The sequence below is a fragment of the Phoxinus phoxinus genome, assembly GCF_949152265.1.
Source record: "Phoxinus phoxinus genome assembly, chromosome: 1".
Lineage (NCBI taxonomy): Eukaryota > Metazoa > Chordata > Actinopteri > Cypriniformes > Leuciscidae > Phoxinus > Phoxinus phoxinus.
In genome coordinates, this window is record NC_136876.1 from 28774027 (window position 1) to 28797976 (window position 23950).

Below are 23950 nucleotides of genomic sequence, written 5' to 3' on the forward strand. Positions count from 1 at the left end.
ATATTAAACAATTATTGGAAAAAGTATTTTAACATTATATATATATATAATTAAGCTTTATAACCCCTCTCTTACAGAAATGTGACATGGTAATTTTCCTCCCACGATACTAAAGTAAATTGGTGCTACAATAAAATGTTGGTAATTAACATCAACCACACACACTTGAAGCTAAGGTATTTTTGGCGGAAACTAGTTACCACGATAACTTGTAGCATTTTTATTTTATTTATTTTTTGCTCATTTATTTTGATGAGTGATCTTTTTTTCTTTTTTTTTATGCTAAAAAATAAATAAAAAATTATCACATAATACAACAATACTCCAGTCTTTCAGTCCAGACAGAAAAGCAAGTTATAGTTTTTGGTAACTATTGTAGCTGGTCTGTCTGTGGAGGTTGTAAATTACGTCATATTTACGCGACGCTCTCTGAACCATAGACAGTGAACGTTAGCTCTGAACTATAGACAGTGAACGACCAGCACTACACGAAAAGACTTTGTCTAGAAAATTAAACGAGGATTTTCAAGTTACTTTTATGAACTCCAGGAAGATGGGTCCAGTTGAGGTAAGTGATACGATCATGATATTATTCAATTTATTGAATAAGAAGCAAGCATTGATAATTAAATCACTCAAACTATAGGAAACATATTTCAGCCTACAGCGTGTTACATTGATGCTCACCAGTTTTCACAAATGTATCATACACAGTTTTATATGCAGACAATTACATTTATGCACCTATACGTTTATAAGATATTGTCAACAGTGTTCGTGACACGTTTAAATCTCTCTCCAGCTCCTGCATATGTCCGTGTTCTCGCAGAGTTTCTCTCCCTGCGGTCGTTTCCTTGCCGCGGGTAATAACTATGGAGAGATCGCAGTGTTCAGGTGAGAGAACGGGTTAAACATGCAGTTATGATAGCAGTTTAAGTGGCGTTAGACAATCGGTCCCCTAATGTTTCTTGATGTACGTTGTATGTTGAGTCTGTTGATGTTGAATGCCTATTGAAGTGTTCTTTTAGTTACTAGTTTTGTTCTTACAGTCTGTCGGCTGCACTGAGTCCAGATGCATCAGAGGGGAGTCAGAAGCCCATCCTAAACTTCACTGGTTAGACTTCATTTATAACAGTTTTTTTTTTTTTTTGCCTTTACTACATGTGTCCTAGATTTTCTAAATCCCAACCATTACCTAGAGTATATGGTTCAGGGAATATTCAATCCTTTATCCAATATTGCAACATTGACAAGTGAAAGGGTTTTTAATTGTTTCAGCTCATGACGGTCCGGTGTTCTCTCTACTCTCCACGGACACTCATCTCCTGAGTGCTGGGAATGGAGAGATCAGTGCCTGGAGTTGGGCAGAGCTCATCAAAAAAGTAAGTCAGTTAATGTTAATGGGTTTTTATTGGGTTGAAAAAAAAATGCTTATTCCTTTTCATAGTTTTGCTTTGTGCATACGGATACAGACACTGTAAAAACAGTAATATTTGCAGAAAATACCATCTTCTATTTATTTCTCCGCAGAACACCAAAGCCGCATGGACAAGGAAACCCAATTATGAGTGAGAGACTGTCAATGATTATCTTTCTGATTTGCATGTACTGGTAACTCTTTACAATAAGGTCCAGTTAGTTAACAATAGTTAATGAATTCATAAATATTAACTAACAATGAGCAATTCATTTGTTACAATATTTATACATTTTTGTTAACGTCAGTTAACCAAAAAAATCATTCTCATTATTATCTCATTCTATACAGGACTAGTCTTGAAATACCAGAGATCAATGCAATGATCATTAACCCGAAGGTTTGTACTTGAACTCTTTGTTTTGTTTATCCCTAATACATGCTTTTTTTTATGTACCGTAATCATATATTGTAGTTAATGGTTCTGTTTAAATGGGAGTTGATGTGTGTGTTTAACAAAACATTAATTTATGTTACTACATTACTACAAGTTCATTATATATTTGTGTATGTCTTTGCATAGTTTGGCAATTTGATGCCTGTTATTTTTCCGCAGGACAACAGCTTGACAGTTGGAGGTGGCGACAATAACATTCACATCATGGACATGGAGACAGGCATCTTTAAGGTCAGTAAGACTCCAGGGACCATATTTGAAGTAATGAAAAGAGTGTCAAACAGTCAAACAACTTTAACACATTTCCTAACAAAAAAATAAAATAAATATCTAACCAAAGTGTTTGACTGATTTGACCAGTTGGTTACACTTTATTTTAAGGTGTCATTGTTACAGTGTAATTATATATTTAAGTATTGAGTAATATTAATTAACAACATGTACTTACCAAAGGATTAGGTTTGGATTAGAGTTTGGTTGAGGGTTAGTTGCATGTAATTATTAATAAATTACTGTGGTAAGTAACATATGTAACAAGGACACTGTAAAATAAAGTGTTACCGACAAGTTCTCCAAATTCACAAGTTGTTACTGCCGACAATTTTTTTTGTTTATTAAGTTTGAAGGATGGAAGAGGAAGAGTCTGGGGGAAAAAACAAAACAAACAAACATTAATTCATAATACAAACATTTTAGGTCCACTAACAGTGTCTTTGTTTTTTGAGGAGACAGTTGCCACACCAAAATTGTCACTATTATGTGCAAAGGTTGTTTGCTGTACTGAATTTGTTTAGAAAAAAAATAATTTTAATTGTTAAATGATTTGAATATAATTTATTTTAAACAATTTAAAGATAATTAGCTTTCCTGTAACTCAAACAGTAGAGTGTTGGCGCTTGCAACGCCAAGGTCATGGGTTTGTTTTCCAGGGAAAGCAAGAACTGAGAATGTAAAATGTGTACCTTGAAATGCAATGTAAGTCGCTTTGGATAAAAGCGTCTGCCAAATGCATAAATGTAAGATGTTTTTCGGCCTCCTTGGAAGTTAATTGAAGGCCCCCTTAGTGGGTTGCATGTTCAGCTTTTTAAATAAATATATTACACAGTTGGATGCCATAATTTTCCTTCCCTTTGTGTTGTTTGTTCTGCAGTCTGTACTGAAGGGCCACACTGACTACATCCACTGCCTGTGCTTTAAAGAAAGGGAAGGGGAGATACTCTCTGGTGGAGAGGATGGTGCTGTGAGGATATGGGGTTAGTGAATGGCACAGGGCTGTTTCTATATCCCTTTCTCTTCTTTGGAGAAAAGGAAAGCTGGAATAGAGAAACATTGTGTAATAACACCATAAACTTCCTCCCCCAGACTCACGGACAAATCGCCCAGTTCACTGTATTGAAGTTTTCAAATATGAGGTAAGACACTCCTACTTAAAAAGAATAAACGAATAAGCTGAATCAATGCACTCATGACTCATAAAATTAAAAAATGCAGCACTGAAATCCCACTATCTCTCACATTTGTTCTGGAATGGTGGGTCAGGAATGCGCACGCCCCCAGTTTGGGAAGTGGATTAGCTGTCTTGCTACAGACTCTGATTGGATGGTAAGATGGACTTGTGATTGGTTGGCAGGGACAGTTAAACTATTGTCTCAGGTTATGTTTTCTTGTTTAGCACTTGTCCAGTATATCTGCATTTTTCTGCATATGTATAGACATGCTTGTTTTTAAATATCTCGGATATTATCTGCATGGTGAACTGCTCTCCTGGAATGCCCCTCAATATAAGTTAAGATGGAATGGCATAATGCCCCTATTGTTATGAAATGTTATCTATTTCCTCTCAGCTCTGTGGTGGAGGCCCATCGCTCTCTTTATGGCACCTCCGATCCATGTCCCCCACCTCTGTCTTCCCTTTACCTGGATGTCAAAGAGAAGCTGTATTTTACCAGGACCTGGTGAGGAAAAAAAAACTATTATATATGTATGTATCTCATCAAAATTATACTTAAAAAAAAAAAGTATATATTATGTTGTGTTTAGATCATGTCAGTAGGTGAGGGTCCAAATGTGTCCCACTGTTTACATGGAGGTACAGTGAAAGCTCAGATTCCTTGCTCTCCTTCATCACTCAACACACTGGCTCTCAATCTCAAAAACACTGAACATAGGGTAGGTGTACCTATTATTCACATTGTCATATGTATCCATTTTAACAGGTGCTACAAATTGCAGCAATACCTATATTTTTTCTTTTTTACTGGCTATGTGTGTGAAAGTTAAGGCTTGTGAATGGAATGATTGTAACCTTTACCCAATATTCATCTTTCAGGTTATGACAGTAGGGGGCAGCAGTCACCAAATTGATGTGTTCACCAACTTCAGTTACAGAGCCTTTTCTCTGTCATTCTGATCATTCCAACACTTCTTTGAGTTTGAATTTAATTTTGTGAAAAATTCTTGATGTATGGTTTACTTAAATGCAACTAAACATTGTTTTGTTTTTTTATAATAAAATATTTTGGTTATTGTTCACTGTTTATGAAAATGTGTTTTACTTTCACAGTTGATTAATGCATGGTACCTTGAAAGGCGCACTTTGTGTTTTTGGTAACCCTTTACAATAAGGTTACATTAGTTAACTACCTTAGTTCACATGAACTAAGAATTTAAAAAAAATTCTCCAGCATTTATTTATTAATCTGACTTGATGTTAATTTCATAATTTAGTAATACATTATTAAAATCAAATATTGTATTAGTTAATGTACTGTGAAATAACATTAACAGCTAGATATATATTAACTAACATTAATAAAGATTAATAAATACTGTAACCAATATATTGATAATTAGTTCATGTTAGATACATTAAATTAGACGACCTGAAGTGTTACTGTTTTTTTTGCACAACACTAATATAGTAAAATATATAAAGTATAATATAACACATGTACAGTACTCTGCAAAAGTCTTAGGCACATTGTTGTTTTAAGCCAGTTAAACCATTAATTGTAATAATCCAGTGAGATTTTTGTATGCACAAGGAGTCTGACAGCAGCCGGTGCTCCACGTGGAGATCTGATCTCACCATCATCGAGTCTGTCTGTGATTACATGAAGAAACAGAAAAACTGTAACAGACTAAATCCATAAGAACCGCGGCAACATCTCCGAGACGCTTGAAGAAACCTGCCTACAAAGTTACCTGAAATTAGCTGCTGTTTAAACGCAAAGTGGTCAGACCAAATATTAAATTGATTTAGTTCATATACGCTAATTGGTCAATAAACTTTATTTATGAAAAAAAAAAAAAAATTAAACCATACTCACTTTTCACAGTTCTGTTAGCTTGGTTTTTTTCTGTTTCTTTTCTGATTTAGCTGCTAGTGACGTGTTCAAAACGGCAGCCCCCATGAGGCGACCCGCTCCGTGCAAAATAGAACGGCTTTTATTAGGCTACAGTTGGAGTTTTAATTTCATGTACAATTTTGCAAATCATTTTAAACATTTCTCAAAAGAACCATTCATTTTTTTGTAAAACCTTTTTATAATGTCAAAAAAGAAAACTTGCTGAGTGCAGTAGCTACATTTGATCATTTACGTCATGTGCCAGAGCGTATTGGCCTGCCTACCCAGACAGCATTTTAAATGAGGAATAGATCATGGCCAAAAATGTTGCTTCTGCTGGCAAGCTTGGTTTTGAGTCAGTTAAAATGTGTGGCTGGAATGTCATCAGTTTGTTTGTTGCAACAGAATAGCGATGGCAATCTCAGCAGCAGCAGCAGCAGCAACAGGAGTGGCATGAGGAGAAGGAGGAGGAGACAGAGAAACTCAAGCACATGATGAGGATGAGAGTGACTCAACATTCAGGTGCGGCGCCCTCAGATGGGCGGATCTGATCTCTACGGCCGCTGGGACACTGTCCGAACTTCCCCTAACACTGGATTCCCGGATCCCGGTGCTGCCTGCACGACTAACCCGACACTAACCGACCGCCCTAGCAGGAACTTGTGCCAAGTCTTCCGTGTTTTCCCCAGTGTGCTCGGAATATGTGGGTTAAAGTGTGTTCGGTGAGCTTTTCTTTAGCTTTGAGTTTGATCTTATTATCTTAGAGCATCTGCGGCTAGTTAAGTAGCTAGCCTAGCTGCATTTCAAAACAACTGAGTAAATTACAGCCGACGAGTTGCTGATTTGAGTAATCTACACAAGTTTGACCAAGTGGTTTACGGAGACGGAATTTAAGAAGCCGATTAAGGCGATAGTTCAACTTGAGGTTTGGTATGACGGCATGTTTTTACAGGTGTGTCTGTTTAATCGATCCATGATTATGAGTTTCTAAGTATTACTGCGCGAAATTTTCATGTAATACGTAAGATCGCTTATCTAAGGACAATCATTTTATGATTACCGTATAGAAACGAACAGAATAAAGTGAATATGCCTCTAAATCTACAAATGATTCTCCTTCTTGTGATTTTCCTGTTTAACCCAGTTGTAGTATTAGAGCACCGAATAGTTTCACTTTTAATTTGGACGTGTTTGCGGGATTTCGATGTGTTGGCAGTGGTGCCAAAATGATTTTCTCGTTTTGTCTGATAAGCGGACCTAGGCTTAGGTGTGTCAGTTTCACTTCTCTTCCACATTTTTATTGTTAAAAGGATCACACTTGCCTGAAGGACATTACTGTTTATCACACTGCCTTCATTTTAGACAAAAAATGTGTTGTAATGAGAAGCCTGTGCCCTCATCGCAACGGCAGCTCAGGAAAAACACGTCCCTTCCTGTTTTCATGGAACATTAGGGCAGTTTACTGAGTCTCTAGCTTTGTCTTGACTCAGCAGTAAGTTTTATGTGGGCTTTTAATCGTTCTGTCCACTGTTTTGGTTTCAATTGTAAGGGGAATTGTGTGTGTGTGTGTGTGTATACACGTACATATATCCTGATTTCCTTCCATAAACCCTAGCTCAAAGCTGGTGCATGCATGTGTTTTCGAGGGTGTCATTTGTCTGTCAAAGTGGGAGAAGCTAAATTTAGTGCTACAGCTGCTGTTCTGGTCAAAAGGGGGTGCATGTCTAACTAATTTGGCCAAGATCCATAAGTAATACCTGTCTCTTTCTTCCTTTTTATAGGATTAGGGCTTGAAGGGGACCGACTAGGACTTATCTCACTTCCGGCTTGAACCTGCATTCCTACAGTGTCTTTGAGTAACCGTGATCTTTGAAAGCGAGGGAAGCTACCAGCCCCTGCATGCATTGGCTAAACAGGCGGAATGGAATTGTTGTGACCGAGATGCCATCTACATATCTGGGAAATCAAGATTTGGAAACAAAACAACTTGGATCTCAAACAAATCGCCTTTTTTTTTCCTGGGTAATTTTGTCCCTGACACACTCATAACTTGGCATTGTGAGCACCATCAGCGATTAAAGAACTGCTCACCTGAGTCATTTGATACTTAACCACAACAATGTGGTAATGTGTTTGCACTTGAAGGCGAGGCGACGAAAAGTACATTTCACATAGATTTTAAGCAATGGAAATATTACTTGAAATTTAAAGAGTGTTTTAAAATGAACTAAGAATATTGCACGGACCATGCAGAATCACTAGTTCATAAATGGGAATGCACTGAAATCAAACTGATGCATCATTTCACACTTGAATTCTGAGGAAAACTGGAAAGACGATCACATGATGCTTGCCGTATTTCACCCAAAACTCTAAACCTCCTGGCATTTTAAGACTCATGAAAAGTGATATAAAGGTGTTGAAAGCTGTTAAGTTTATTTCATGAGGACACATTTTGAACAGAAGAATGGCGGGAAAAGACTACCATCACCTCTTCAAGCTGCTCATCATTGGTGACTCCAGTCAGTACTTTTGTGTTTTTATACACTTGCTAACAAATTATGTTTTTGTTCCAGCTTTTCTGTCTGGTTCTTTAATGGATAACCCAATCAGACAGAGAATTACTAATATTTGGCAATCATGAGTATGCATACTATGCGCTTGTGTGGTATGCGTACTGTTACGAAATGTTCTATGCAATTTTTTGATACATTGCTTGAGTAGTTGTCCTTTGCTTTCATATTAAATGCACATAAATAAGTTATGCATATTTTTTTTCTGTGGTATTAACCACAGCTGCCTCATCTAGTCCATTGTGGCCACTGACATGCTGTAACTGTGCAGCTAAGTAGCATTTGTCTATAGTATATATATATATATATATAATGAATAGGCTCATGAATGCCATTTGACGCCTGAATATTGTGACCTTTGTCACAAAGGGACATCTTAAGCAGGGTTAAGTTGTATGGTGCAGATGGACGATTTGAGAAAATTTAGTTTGTGTTGTTGTATTCACGCTATGCCATTGCTCTTATTTTTATTTATTGGTGGGGATGACATTTTACATTCTCATATATTATTATGTTTTAAACCATTAATTGAAATATCTATTTTTTACTATAATCTTGTTTTATTATAGAAAATACTGTCATGTTTAATTGAAAATATAAATGCACTGAGGTATTACAGATGAACATTTAACAAATGCTACTCTGACTCTGTTGCAGATGTAGGGAAAAGCAGTTTGCTCCTACGATTTGCAGACAACTCATTCTCTGGTGAGTCTGCTTGGCACAGAATGTGTGTCTGTGAGAGAGAGAGAAAATGAGGCAAAGGGTCTGTAAATATATGATCTGATTCATTGTGTTCTCATATCCAAGACAAAGTGAGAGTGAATGCTTGCTTGACAGTGTTTAAGGAGTTGAAATGTTATAAAATCATGCTCTTGTGCTCCTCACAGGAAGTTACATAACCACTATTGGAGTTGACTTCAAGATCCGCACAGTAGATATTGATGGAGAAAGAGTTAAACTCCAGATCTGGGACACCGCAGGGCAGGAAAGGTTCAGAACCATCACCTCGACGTAAGCCTTGCTCTAGTCAAACCGTAAAGTTTTGATCTGTTAGACCATTCTTATGATCTCTCTCGGTCTCCCCCTTACATGTTTGCTGTATTCCTCTAGGTATTACAGAAACACTCATGGTGTCATCATTGTTTACGATGTTACAAACCCTGAATCATTTGTCAACGTGAAAAGGTGGTTAAACGAAATCTCACAGAACTGTGACAACGTCTGCAAAATATTAGGTTAGTTTAAATATACAACTTTAAGTTTTATTAACTTAATTTACTTCTCTGTTATGTGTTGTGATATAACCAAAACATTTCTTTTCATATATTCCGAATTTGTTGTAGGCCAACTTTTAATATTCCTTTTCACTATGATCACTAACAGTGGGAAACAAGAATGATGATCCTTCTAAAAGACTTGTGGACAGCCAAGATGCTATGCGCTTTGGAGAGTCAGTTGGTGTGAGGTTGTTTGAGACGAGCGCTAAAGAGAATATCAACGTAGAAGAGGTGAGGTTTGTTTTGCTGTGATCTGTATTCACAAAATTTGGAATTTAAGCTCATTTAAAGGTGCAGTAAGTGATTTCTGAGAAACGCTGTTGAAAGTGTATCGGACCGAGCAGCACAAGACACTTGTAGCCAATCAGCAGCAGGGGGCGTAAACACGCATACTGGGGGAGGAGAGATCGAACAAGAGGGAGATTTGAAGAAACACTGTAGAAAGAGAGATGGCTGAGAGACATTATAAAAGAAAAGGAAGGGTTATGATCAGCTTTAGGACCCGCGGTAACATTAGAAAAGCTTTCCAGCACTGGAGAGTCCTAAGCGGGAAGGCCTGAAAATAGACGCAGAGGTTACGTTGATTCTGCTCCATACTTGAGTAACAACTCGGGCCGAATTTGCGTTCATATTGCGTAACTGTTCCATTCCGTACTGATCCGGGCCAGCCGGTACGGTTATGGATGAATTTTCCACTCTGTGGCTAATAACGGCCGCTCCTTGTTATGCAATACAAAAGCGTCAGTCGTTGCCTTGATAACACATACGTTTACAGATGATATGAGATGTATAGAGTGACCACGTTATGGAGAATAATCAGATATTTCTTTAAATTGTATTATTATTTTTGTTAGGGGTGGGACAAAATATCAATAGGGCAATATGACTTTCCGTGCTTCTCCGTGCGATACGAGAATCAATACACTAGCGCCAAATATCGATTTTTAATTAATAAGATAAGGTGCTCTAAATAGATAGAGGTGGCGCTCAACACATGAACGAATGTGAAATGTGATCAAAGAGTTTTAACGAGATAGCGGATAGCAGTGCGAGTAAAATAATAGATAAACCACGTTTAAGTTTAAAGTCTGGACACACTTCGGCTTTTACACCATTGATGGGACAAGCATGTTGTAAATAGACATCTTTGACGCTCTTCACCGAGCGCTTGCATATATACACACGGGAGCGTTTGAAAGCAGGCATCTATAGCGGATTCTTCTATCAGCGGATATATTAGAGATCCGCTGATAGACGTCTGCTTTCCAACGCTCCTGTGCATACTTGTGTAAGTGCTCGGTGAAGAGCGTCAAAGTCTATTTACAACATGTTTTGGAAGTGTTGCTCACTGTAACCAATTACAGACATATATGTTGAGCGCTAACACGCTTGTTTCGTTTTAAAATACCCAAGTCGGAAGAACCATTGACAACAGTATTCTCGGGTTTATTTTCAGGAAGCTGGTAAACACTTGAGATATTCCCAGGTTTAAATAAAAGAGGTTGGTAAATTTTGAAATGTACGAGGGTTAAATAAAGCAAGTCGATAAGCAGTGAAATTTGTCAGTTTACACAAAGAAAAGTTTAAGCTTTTAAAACGTATAAAATGTTTAATTTACTTAAAATGTTACATTTTATTTACAGACTGAAAAACGTTTTGTGCTGTTTTCTAACAGTTTGGACTTGTTTGGAGAACCTGCTCTTCACCTTTTCACAGGCATTTTGTCTTAATAGGTAGACGGATATTGTGATGTATCATTATAGGATTGTCTAGCAATATATCGATCATCGCAGAATTGTAGTGTATTGCATGCAGATTATTGTGAGCCATGTATTGTGTATCGTGAGTACCCTGTGATTCCCACACCTAGTTTGGGTTTACGTCCCTCAAATAGTGCATTTAGCCAGCTACAGAGAAACTGGCGGCCAGGCAACAGACAAGTGATCAATTCTGAGTGGTGACATCACTTCATGGGTTCTGTTCGGTTTGTAATCGTGCCGTGCTAGGCTTAAGTAGAAGCACAACTGGAACATTTCCTTACCATTCTAAGAACCGTTCGGCCCGACGATAGCAAAGCACCTATGGATTTGAGTGTGTGCCTCTGGTGACTAACAACGAACTCTTGCTTTGTATATACTTTTGTGTACTGTATGTTAACTTTTTGTTCTTCCTTGTCGTTTGTTTGATTTCTTTGCTTCATTTTTCGCCAAGCTTTATTTTATGTCACTTTTGCTATGATAAAGAGACACACCCACTCTTGGATTGCATGTTTGTGCATTTTGGAGACGGAGCAATGAAGGGAGGGGTGTGTTTGTTTGGGTTTATTTTAAATATCAACAGTGTTTCTCAGAAATCGCTGTTTGATAACAAAAGGCTAATCATATGAATTACCGTGTGTGTTCGGCATTGTAGAGAGCAATACATAAAATGCATTACCATTCTGATACATCGACATTCAAGCTATTTTAAGGTATTCATAAATAAAAAAATCACAGGATAAAACTTTTAAAAATTTAATTTTGGTGATCAAAGATGCGTTTTAATGGATACAGTTATTGACTACAGGGGGACTTTAAAAATCCTCTATTTAAGTTTTTTAATTTAAGCTCAAAGTCATGAAAAAAAAATCATCAACATTTTATTTCAGCTTGAATAGAATGTTTAAAGAAAAAACTGTCCACTTTGATGTGTTCAATTAAAATGTATAATATGCATGCCTTATATTCTTTTCTGTTTGCAGATGTTCATGGCTTTCACCCACATGGTCCTTCGGGCCAAGAAACAGAGCCAGAGTCGAGCAGAAAGAGAGCGAGAGAGAGAAAAGGACACTGTCCATATTAATTCCCACAGGGATAGAGAGAGGAGGAAGAAAGGAAAGAAATGCTGTTAGAGCAGAGGTGTTTGGAAGATATGGAAAGAAGGACAAATCGAACACCTTTGCAACTTTGTTCCTTTGCGTCAACTTAACAGATCAGAAATGTGACTTTTTTTTAATGTTAACACTGCGCTTAGATAAAGCCAAGAGGAATAAAATCACTATTATGTGCCGAACATCAGCGTTTGTTTACACATTTATCAATTTTTATTTTATTTTTTTGTGCTTTTTACAAAAGGGGAATTGACTGGCATGTTTTTACACTGGTATCAAAAGCCTGGTCCAGGAAAGACACTATACACAAACTGTCTAATGTGTTCCACTATTTTTTGTGAGAGATGTTTCGTGTTGGATTAAAATTGACCTGGTATATGTCATTAATGTATGCAAATAATAAATAAGCAATAAAACATGATTTTAACAGAATGCTCACTTTCTTCTTTCAATACAACTCTGTTCAACTTGTACAAAAATACATGTTTTTCCTGGATTAAACCTACTAAATAAATGGTGAAAGTACCGTTTCTTAAAGTTATTTTATTTGACCTCTGAATCATGTTTGAATCATAAACTCCTTTTTTTTTTATTAACAATATACAAAATGTATTAGTATGTTAAATGTCATCAGAATACAAATGAGAAAAGAGTTAAAAGAGCTGGAAACTAAAAAAGAAAGAGAAAAAGAACATGAGGGTAAGATATTAATTTATACATCAGTTACATTATACAAATTAAAGTCCTTATAAATTGAAGACGTTCTACTTGCTTTCTTATTAACTGAAGATGTAATCGTCTTAAGATACATTTTTGAAAGATCTCTTTTAAAAAACAGTAAACTTAAACTTCTGCGTTATATTTAGTCATGACATTTTTGACGGGAAAATATATTTATTATTATTTTTAATGACTTTTACCTTTTAGTGAGAAAGTATTTTTGATGCAAGGACCAAATCTTTTTCCAATTTAATTTTTTTAAATAAACAATTCCAGTAAAAGATTGCATGAGATACAGAAATAATAATTTCAAGACAAAGTGAATCATAAACTCCTGCACCCTTGAAATTCCCATATGTTTGTCAGTCGACTCTGTGTCAGCTGACCGATGTCGTGGAGTGGTGACGTCACCGCCAACATGGCTGCCGAGAGCGAGTGAGTATTATGTTGCTGGAAAATACTGACAAAAACATGTACTAATTACTATATAAATCCAGAGTTGATTGAAATATGAACTAAAATAGCTTATTTGGAAGACTTGCCTTGCATACTTGTTACCGGTACAAGAGAACTGTCATATGTGACTAAGTACATACCGTGATAAGTGATAGCATAACAATTTAATGATACAATCTCATTTATACAGAAAACTACATAAATCATTTTGTCCGAGAATAACAGTAAATAAGTGAATCCATAGTTAAGTTTTTCGGACTTAACCGGTGTAGTCATGGGCGTTGCAATCGCAGTATCTAAGTAAACAAATGGCCAAGTGTTTTACTGTGTGCCTTTGACCCAGCGTCTCTGGTTATCTGATGTGTCATACTCCTGTTGATGTTACATTAAAGCAGTTCTACTCGAAATTCACATCTGTTTGACACCACAGTGTCCTGTCTGAAATTGAAGTGCTGCAGTCCATCTACTTGGATGAGCTCAGTGTTACTCAGAGAGATGAGGGGTAAATGTTTTATCATTTATTGCTCTTTTAGTTTTTCATAAATTTGATAATAGATAATTAGATAATAATATAGTTCACTGTTATTAACCTGAACAGAAATAAAGATATAAAATTTGTCTCAATTAGAGGGTGGACAGTCAGTTTGGTCCTCTATCCCTCCACTGCGGAGGACTGTCTCTCTCAGTTTGTCCGTCTTACACTGACAATGGATCTAAACTCTCAGGTTTGTTGGTTAAATTGCTATAATATTTGTCTAAGGTAATGGTTCTAACATGTTTTGTATTTACTTGACACTCCTTTATAGCAACTTACTTTCTGTTGGGGTATTTTTTTATTCATTTTTCAGTATCCATATTCATCCCCTTGCATCTCTATTCACAATCCACGTGGACTCTCAGATGATAAATTGCTCAGGTGATTGATTATTATTAGATATTGTTATGTTAAAACTTCAGAATGTCCTGTTTCACTTCTTACTCTTTCCAGTGTTTTCACATGCTGCTCTTTTGTCAGTTTACAGAGCAGTTTGCAGAAGGAGGCAGAGTCATGTATGGGGACACCTGTGCTGTATCAGCTCATAGAGGTTAGATTCCTTATTCAGTCAATAACTACACTAACTTTTGAATGTTTGGGGTCAATACGTTTAAAAAAAAGGAATTTACACTTATTCAGCTGCATGTCAGATGCATTAATTTGATAAAAAGTAACAGAAACAATACATTATTAATGTTACAAAAATCTGTTTCAAATAAATGCTGTACTTTTGAACTTTCTATTCATCAAAGAATCCTGTTTTTTATCACTGATTCTACAACAATATTAAGCAGCACAACTGTTTACTTTTCAACATTGATAATAATAATAATAATAAATGTTTCTTGAGCAGCAAAACAGCACATTAGAATCATTTCTGAAGGATCTTGTGACACTGAAGTAATGATGCTGACAATTTAGCTATGCCACCACAGGAATAAATGGCATTTTAAAATAAGAGACATTTTTCTAATGAAACATCTTTTTAAAAAATGCTTCAACCTCAAACGGTAGTGTATGTTCTTTTTATCTTGTGTTTGTCTCAAACTATTTCTCTATTTTATCTTCACAGAGAGCTAAAGAGATACTGACTGAGAGCAATATTCCCCATGGAAACTGTGTCATCTGTCTGTACGGCTTTAAGGTGGGGTGTTTTTAATTGTGAGAGTACCATAAAAATATTCACATACTGTGCGCTTTGGGCTGTTTGTAAAATTGAACTTGTTCCTCTTCCTCTGTTTTGTCCTAACCATAGGAAGGGGAAGTGTTCACTAAGACCAGCTGCTATCACTATTTCCACTCGCACTGCCTTGGCCGCTACATCACTCACTCTGAGATGGAGCTGCAGGACCGTGAGAGGGAGCTGGAGGAGGATAAAACTAGAGACCAGACCGAAAAAGAGGTGGGGCTGTTCATCATAGCAGAGGATACTTACAGTCTCCTTATCTTGTATCCACCTTGTTTTTCAAAACGAAAGTAAGGTGTTTTCTGTGACTGCAAGGCTTACTATTTATTAGCCGCTATAGAGAAATAACGAGAAGAATATATCAAAGTGCAGTATACTATAAATATGTTTGCACTATAAACCAGAGTGTTTATAGTTAAGACACTACAATAAATGATATGGTAAGAAATACCAGTTTGCAATATCAAACAGCGTAACAAGCTGTTTTGTATAGCTAAAAATTACTGGAAGTCAGACACATTAAAACTACAAATGGCCCACTCTTACCTGAAAAATATGGTGGATACTTTAATATAGTTTCTGTACTGTTTTGCCTTAGAGCAAAATGCTACATATTACAATGGTACATATGTAGCATTTTGCTCTAATACATCCCAGTCAAAGATTTTGTGTATTATGTAATTATTATATAATCTGCTTCAACATTTCTTTGAATATATAGCTAACTGCAAAACATAAATGTGCAGTGAGGAATGCTGTAAACAAAAGGCATTTTTGATAGAAATTAGATTCTTTCATTAACAGGAGTTGGCTGTTGTTTGCCCTGTGTGTCGAGAGCCTGTGACCTATGATTTGGATGCCCTTCTTTCCTCCCCTGCTCCAATTTTCACTCAGGTAAGACCATTCTTTGTGGACACGGTTTTAGCAGTTGGGTCAAGCTAAACTGGCCTGGGCATGACGTTTATCATTGTTAGAAATGTCAAGTGGACAAAGTCACTCTTGTGTTCAGTGCCAAGCAGTAGATTTTTTTTAAACAGTGCATCATTGTCCCATGTGCAGTCCCTCTTGTTGTAGCTGACTATGCCAGGATGTCTAGTTTGAAAGCTCAACACCCTAATGTATGCTCACTGGTCACATGCTGTGGATACACATGAACATTGTGTTTATTATTGCTTCACTCACAGCAGGAGGATGTGGTCATCGGTAGGGAATTTAGAACGAAATGGGCAGCGTTCCAGAAGATTCTGGAACAGCAGAAGGAAAAGGGTGGAGTTATTGACCCAGAAGAAGAGTCCAATAGGTTCCTAATTCACATTAATGAGGTAAATCCTGAATGGAACATTCCGATTTGACATATTCGGGCGCATACACAATGCAAAGTTTTGGGAGTCACAACTGCATTAAAAATAAAATAATATATTATAATAAAAATAATTTATAATAAAATAATATATGATGTTAAAGGGGTGGTTAAGTATGATTTCACTTTTCTAACTTTAGTTAGTGTGTAATGTTGCTTTTTGAGCATAAACAACATCTGCAAAGTTACAACGCTAAAAGTTCAAAGCAAAGGAAGATAATTTGCTTTTAAAGAAATCTTTTTTAAGGACTACAACAAAGGTCTGGTAGGGACAACACGACATTCCTCCCGGGTTAGTGACAACATTAGGGAACACGCAGTCCATGTTAAGAAGAGAGTTGTTGTAGTAGAGCACATTTGGGAGTCTGCTTGAGCTGTCGCATCAGTCTTTTCACATGCAATATAGTACTTAACACAAAGGCAATAGCATGTCACTCTGTGTGCATCTTACAACAGTTCCCACACGAGCGATTTTATAGATTATCATGACAGAATATGCTAATTGAAGATAGTTAACTCCACATCAGCAACATAAATTCATCAACTAACCATTCAGAAACGTCCTGTTGCATTCTACATGTTGTCACTTCTTCTTGAGTCTCTCCATCATTGTCTGACTCCAGACATAAAAGGTAGAACAGTTTCTAACATTTTGTTGCTTGTCTGCGTAAGGTAATCGGAGCTGCTAACACACACACACACACACACACACACACACACACACACACACACACACACACACTTGACGCTCAGCCCTCTGTGCCAGTAGCAGCAGCTCATTTGCATTTAAAGGGGCACGCACACACGAAATGACACTTTTTTTTTTTTTTTTTTACTGACCCTCAAAAAGGGACAATCTTAACATGCTGTAAAAATTCTGTGGGGTATTTTGTGCAAAAGCTTCACATACACACTCAACAGAGACTTATTTTACATATTGTAAAATGGGGCATTATACCACCCCTTTAAAAAAAGTGTACACATGCTTTTATATTTTATTTAGTAAATGTTATGTACTTATTTATTATAGAAATTATGTATGTATAATGTGTATTATTAGTACATAAAAATTACTAAATGATATATAAAGGTATATATATATATATATAATACACACACACACACACACACACATATATATATATATATATATATATATATATATATATATATATATATTATATATATATATATTATATATTTCACCCTGAAGAGGAGTGACCATTGAGGACTTTGAGTTCTCAATGTCAGTATCTGAATGAACAAATGAATGAGGCATGTTTTTTTCTTTTCTTCAGGCTCAAGACTCTCCTGGTACGGTTGCTTCTGGTGCCGAATCTTGTCAGTCACTCCCTTCCTCTTCCTCAGATTCCATTGGTGCAACACAAGCCTCTCAAAGTCATCACACTATAGGCCAATCACAGCGTTTGTGCACTCATGAGAGAAGGCAACAAAGTGACTTCAAGAGAGGTCATAGAGGAAGAGGAGGCAGAAGAGGTGGATCAGGACGTCATGCTATGCCTTCACCTGGGGTGGAACACTTAGGCAGACTCACGCAGTCTCCTGATAAGATTAATAAAATCAACTCAGACCCGCCAAACACTACATCACAGGTAGAAAGCACAGCACAAGGACAGGCATTTGAACTCAGTGATAATATAGCACAGCTCATGAAGCCTTTGATCAATGAAGAAGAAAAATATATTTCTCAAGACAAGGTTACTTCAAAATCTAGCTGTGGGCAAGATGTGGGCAAACATAATGTTTGTATTTCAAAAGATGTGGATCAGACAATCTTACAGGATGGACACCCAGAAAGGGAACATGTGGGTAGAGGATGGAAGCGTGGTAGTCGTGGCTCCGGACGACATCATGGACACTGGCAGGAGAGGAATTTTAAGGGACCCGGTTACTGGGATAATTCTGGGAGTGTCGGTCACCGTGGAGGTGGACATAGAGCCAGAGAGGGAGGGGCTGGGCATTATCACAGAGGGGGTGGAGCTCATAGAGGTGGTGGGAGGGGTTTGCTTCAAAGAGTGGAAAAAGAATTTCGGAAAGAGGGAGTGCTCTGACAATGGGAGAAGGGAGGTTCAGGCAGAGGAACAAGCATACCTCCCTGTTTCACCAGCTGTTCTATCATCATGTCTGTGTCTATAATAAAATTATCCACAAGCAGTGAACCGACCCATGTTTTTCCTTTTTCTTTTGGGTAAGTCAATGTCGTTAGTGAAAATGGAGTAGTAGATATTGACCAGTCTAACCACTCAGGAGGTTCAGTGAAGTTTACTATTACTAAAGCAATTGGAATTGTGTCAACAATCCACAAAATTTAAATGTAAAAAAGTTTGTTCTAAAAGGTTGTGATAAAATTAGATATTTATTATATTCATTCTGAACGTCTGCAAAGACTAACTCTCAATCATTGACAAAGCACTGAACCAGAACAGCCTCTCTGTACAGCTCTCATGTAAAAGTTGAGAACTATTTATTTGATGTGTCCCACCATGTGTTGATATTTAATGGTCATCATGGTACTTTCAGTAGTGGTACAAAACAGTGGTACACTGTTAACACAAAGCAGGACTGAAAAAGTGCACTGCGCATGCTCGAGTGATCGCGGTGCGCAATGTTTTCAAATGGACAAAGATGTCTGGCGTAGCAATGTCAATGTCCAGCAATCGTCACCCAAACATGAACATTTCATACGATAACTGCGGTTCAGAAGAGCGAATGGACGTTGAAATAGACGCTGGCCACGCTGGAACCGACCGAGGAAGCTTAGATACGGGAACACGAGCAACTTGTTCGTCAAACGGCAGCGGCGGGGAAGAGGATGAGGCGGAGGCCGCGGATCGAGACCGAGAAGCCACGGGCTCGAGTACTCCGCACTCCGGGGATGGAATGTCGCACTGCGGCGGCAGAGAGCAAGAGGTGTCGGTGGAAATCGGGGAGACTTATCTGTGTCAGCGTGCGGACAAAACATGGCGTAAGCTAAAATATAGTTAGCTAACTAAATACTTATTTAGAATTGTATTTCAGAAACGCATAATTTGCCATTTTATAGTTCAATTCTCCGTTCCTGTGTTATCACGTCACCTGTAGGTTATGTATAATATATATATATATATATATATATATATATATATTATACACACACACACACACACACATTGTGAGAAATGCGTAATATAAGCATGCTTATATGTTTGCTTGTTTGTTGGTTTATTTATTTAACGTTAGTACTTTTCTTTCAGATTCAGCAGAGGTTATCCAGTCCAGGCTGAATGAGCAGGAGGGCAGAGAAGAGTTTTATGTCCACTATGTTGGATGTGAGTGGAATTGCATTCAAATCCCATTCGTGGCTGATCATACACAAATGCTATACAGGTTTGTAGTTCTTACACAATTCACTGAGCACATGCTCTCTTTTGTCATTTGCAGTCAACAGACGTTTAGATGAGTGGGTTGGAAAGGCTCGTTTAGCCCTGACAAAGACTGTGAAAGATGCAGTGAGAAAAAGTGTGGAGGAAGGTGGCGGGGGTGAGCTTGTGGACCAGCCGGAGAGGAAGATCACCCGAAACCAGAAGCGTAAACATGACGAGATCAACCACGTTCAGAAGGTACCTGCTATCACCTTTCTGCAAATCTAAATCACACAGTACTTAATTTGATTGGTGTTTTCCAACTTAAACAGTAATTTATTATATGACTGAGCCATGTTCACCTTAGTTTTAATTGTATTCACATATGAACCATTTAAAAGTCTGAACAAGTCCATATCAGTCCAGTAGCAACATTACTACTTATTTGACCCCCTCATTTTTTCCTCCAGACTTACGCAGAGATGGACCCTACTACGGCTGCCCTGGAGAAAGAGCATGAGGCTGTAAGATGGGGCAACATTTTCATAATACTCAATGATAAATAATCTACTTTTATGGTGTTTTTCATCAATGTAGCTTTACATAAATTGTCCATCTTTTTTCTCATTTTAATCAAAGTGTCACTTTCATTTTCAGATCACAAAAGTAAAATATGTGGACAAGATCCAGATTGGGAACTTTGAGATTGATGCATGGTATTTTTCTCCATTCCCTGAGGATTATGGAAAACAGCCCAAACTTTGGATCTGTGAATACTGCCTGAAGTATATGAAGTATGAGAAGACTTTCAGATACCACCTGGTCAGTCCATACAATGGTTTTGTTGTTGATTTACATTGTACCATAGGGGGTGCTATATATCTTGGCTAAAGAATTTAAATGCTTGAAAAAAAAGTGCTAAAGGCATGATTTATTTTTGCAGGCCAACTCAGAGGTTAGGATCACATGGTTCCCTTATGTGTTGTCATAGGATTTTTGCATAAAATAAGCTCTGTGACCAACAAAAGTTTATGATTCTTGCAATCTTCACAAATTAACACAAACGTTTCGTTTTTTTTGAGAGTAAATAAAAGCACCAGAAGTAAAAAGAAAAGGTTAATGCCCTGCTTTCAAGTGAAATCGAATAATGAACTGATGTGACATAATTTCAAACAAAATTTGGCTAGAACGAGGTTCTTTTGGAGCTCATTTTGGTAGTTAAAAACTGCTTTCCAGAAAAGTTTGCTACGGCTGGTAAACACCTTTGCACTACCATTGGTATGTGGCGATTACGTAATAGGTAGGTGTGTGCTGAGGAAATCTTTTCTGATTCATTTGGCCTCTTGCTATGATCAGATGCTTTTCTTATGCTTTTTAAAAAAAAATGCTTGCCGTTTTCTCAATTTTGTTGTTTACTTTGTCATTGAGAGGAAAGCGCGCAGCGCTAAACGCCCCTCTCATCGGTGTGGGCGCCGGCGTCAGATGTTCGCTAACAGTATCTCGCTGCTCATGTATTCACGAAAAAGAACTTCGCCATGAGTATATTGGGGCCTTTAGGCTATAAATAAACTACACCAATCACTACATTTCCAACAAATCTCTTAATGTTTGTGTAAAATCTGAAAGTTTGAGTTAAGATAGTTTGCAAGAGTGTGATTATAAACACAACGAGGCTATGAAATTGATCTAGTGTTTAGATTAATTTTTGGTGTGAAGTTGCATGTCCCCAACAAACTCTGTCGTACCATTTAGCCACTTGCTAGCAACTGCTTTTTCAAATAATGAATGGAAAAAATATAAAGATAAAATATCTTGAGCTTGTGTTATCCACAGGTCTTAAGACATTTAACCAAAAACCCATTCAAATACACCTCGACAATGAGACAATGGAACCAGAAGTGACTAACTTACTTTTTAGGGTCATTACTGTAGCTCTCTATTGCACAAGCATTTGTTTTCAGTCAGTGTTGGTCTTTGTTGGTCAGCTAGTTTTAAATGATTTTTGTTGTGTTCATTGTCTTTTAGAGCATTTCTAGCTTCACAGGTTAATGTTTACATTCTAATTAAATGTATGCTTTCTTTTGTTTTCCCACTCCTTTGTTTCTCAATGGCTCTCGTTTCAGTCACAGTGTCAGTGGCGTCAGCCTCCAGGAAAAGAGATTTATCGCAGAAACAATATCTCAGTATACGAAGTTGATGGGAAGGACCATAAGGTGAGCCAAATCAATGACACCTACCACTTACATTTAACATGAAACAGAGAAACAACTCATTTCATAATCAATAGATTTCAAACCCGGAGAAGACTATGTAAACCTAAACTTATTTATTACATTGCTAATACATGTGCATGTGTAGTTGAATTTTCCACAGTTTATGTCGTTCTCACTGTCCTTCTCGCTGTAGATCTACTGTCAGAATCTGTGTCTCCTGGCAAAGCTGTTTTTGGATCATAAAACACTTTACTTTGACGTGGAGCCGTTCATCTTCTACATCCTCACTGAAGTCAACAAACAGGGAGCACATATTGTGGGTTACTTCTCTAAGGTAAAGTGTTTCTACTATTTGTTTTTGACATTGTATGTCAGTTGTATTTATGCAGTGTAGCTGTTAATTTGTATCTTATTTAACACGCTTTATCGATGTATGTTTTTCATGAGCAGGAGAAAGAGTCTCCAGATGGGAACAATGTTGCTTGTATTCTCACTCTTCCTCCATACCAGCGAAGAGGATATGGAAAATTTCTAATTGCATTTAGTAAGTTTCACCCCTGATTCACCTTTCACCAATTGTTGGCCTCTGATATAAGTACTTTTATAGATGAATAATTGTTCTTTGTGTCATAATTCTTCTCAGGTTATGAACTATCTAAGCTGGAGAGTACAGTGGGGTCTCCAGAGAAACCTCTGTCAGACTTGGGGAAGTTGAGTTATAGGAGTTACTGGTCATGGGTACTACTAGAGATTCTGCGAGACTTCAGAGGGACTCTGTCCATCAAAGACCTCAGGTACACCAACAGTCCCAAATACAAGTACAAACCTGCATAAAAAATAAAACCTGAGGTCATATGCACATTTGTAAACCTGTACAATTCACAAAGGAAAATGTTACAAGATAAATTGGCTGCTAATGCTTTGATAAAGAGCACTAACTAATGCATACTGTCTGTACCCATAGTCAGATGACAAGTATCACTCAGAGTGACATCATCAGCACACTACAGTCTCTAAACATGGTCAAGTACTGGAAAGGTCAGCATGTCATCTGTGTCACACCCAAACTTGTAGAGGAACATCTCAAAAGTGCCCAGTACAAGAAACCCCCAATAACAGGTAACGGATCTGAAAAATGCGCAAATGTGCTTCTTATGCTAGCTTTACGTATGTGATGTTGTGTATTTATGAGTTTAAACCATTAAACATTTTACATTTTGTGTTTTTACAGTGGACACACATTGTTTGAAATGGGCACCTCCTAAACACAAGCAGGCCAAGTTCTCTAAAAAATGAGGAGAGGGAGACTATCCCTTCATCCCAGATGTTTTTTCACAGCTAACCTTAAATGTCATGTAGAAATACTCTCTCCAAGAGGGAAAGGTCTAAGATTGTACATTCGCATTGTATTGAGTCTGTTATTTTTTTTTTAATAAATGAATAGTAATATTCATGTCATTGTTTTTGAACGTTCTTTATTTCAAGTCAACATTTTAGTGCATCAGTGCGGCACATCATATATGTTCCGTCGGGTGGTTTAATATTTAAACCCCCCTTCATGTTCAAATGGCAAAAGCACTTTGAAGAAATAAGTTTGTGAAGTCAAGCAACATTATGTTGAATTATTCATTAGACAGTATAGAATTACCTGTTGCACATGCAGCACCTGTCTGGCTTTTAGGTGAAAGTTGATCCCTATATACACTGTGCATATAATATATATATATATATGATAAGATAAAGAGGGTCGATTGACTTGTGTAAAAGAATGGCCCTTCAGCATAAGGAACAGTACCTGTTAACTATAAATATTTAAGGTATTTGTATACCACTGATACTAATATATTTTAATAGCCAAATGTTTTCTATTCTTTTGAAAAATAAATGATTTGATGAAGCATTCTGTTACTAAAATGGTAGCTGTAGGTAAAGAGTTGCAGATATTTAAAGGTAACTGCAGGGTTTTTATCAGCAATTATCATGTTTATAACCATATATAAAAACTACATTCTATGAATATAGTGAATTTACTGTTTTACTAAAAATACCAGTTTTCTAATAGCGATTACGAACCTTGCATGCGATGTAAATGCAGAAAATAACGTTACAAATAATGTTTGAAAATGTTTTTATCCAAAAAATCTGTGTATTAAAATATTCCGAATAATAAAAAAG

General features: G+C 37.1%; 4 protein-coding genes across 5 annotated transcripts; all 4 read left to right on the top strand.

Annotated features, from left to right (window-relative positions):
• Positions 1-159: 159 nt before the first annotated feature.
• Positions 160-4404, top strand: thoc6 (THO complex 6). Its single transcript, XM_079608149.1, has 13 exons — positions 160-568; positions 803-894; positions 1050-1114; positions 1279-1382; positions 1531-1568; positions 1769-1817; positions 2034-2105; positions 3025-3127; positions 3237-3286; positions 3414-3476; positions 3719-3829; positions 3915-4043; positions 4204-4404. The coding sequence occupies exons 1-13, from the start codon at positions 539-541 to the stop codon at positions 4282-4284; spliced, it is 987 nt and encodes a 328-aa protein (XP_079464275.1). The 5' UTR covers positions 160-538; the 3' UTR covers positions 4285-4404.
• Positions 4405-5275: 871 nt separating this feature from the next.
• LOC307008235 (ras-related protein Rab-35) lies at positions 5276-12375 on the top strand. 2 transcript variants are annotated; one of them, XM_079630919.1, is made up of 7 exons: positions 5276-5943; positions 7003-7743; positions 8452-8502; positions 8685-8808; positions 8908-9032; positions 9181-9305; positions 11815-12375. In XM_079630919.1, the coding sequence occupies exons 2-7, from the start codon at positions 7689-7691 to the stop codon at positions 11962-11964; spliced, it is 630 nt and encodes a 209-aa protein (XP_079487045.1). In that variant the 5' UTR covers positions 5276-5943; positions 7003-7688; the 3' UTR covers positions 11965-12375. The 2 variants fall into 2 exon arrangements, with proteins under 2 accessions (XP_079487045.1, XP_079487046.1); XM_079630920.1 differs by having other exon boundaries at positions 5683-6173.
• A 577-nt stretch (positions 12376-12952) lies between these two features.
• Positions 12953-18573, top strand: rnf25 (ring finger protein 25). Its single transcript, XM_079613255.1, has 10 exons — positions 12953-13098; positions 13550-13621; positions 13748-13844; positions 13968-14035; positions 14135-14204; positions 14727-14798; positions 14910-15056; positions 15645-15734; positions 16025-16162; positions 17499-18573. Exons 1-10 carry the CDS (start codon positions 13052-13054, stop codon positions 18270-18272), a joined length of 1575 nt encoding a protein of 524 aa, XP_079469381.1. The 5' UTR covers positions 12953-13051; the 3' UTR covers positions 18273-18573.
• kat8 (K(lysine) acetyltransferase 8) lies at positions 18407-23941 on the top strand. The gene is made up of 11 exons (XM_079613267.1): positions 18407-19186; positions 19455-19529; positions 19642-19820; positions 20033-20086; positions 20220-20384; positions 21686-21775; positions 21969-22109; positions 22226-22319; positions 22419-22569; positions 22740-22894; positions 23007-23941. The coding sequence occupies exons 1-11, from the start codon at positions 18847-18849 to the stop codon at positions 23069-23071; spliced, it is 1509 nt and encodes a 502-aa protein (XP_079469393.1). The 5' UTR covers positions 18407-18846; the 3' UTR covers positions 23072-23941.
• The last annotated feature ends 9 nt before the right edge of the window (positions 23942-23950 follow it).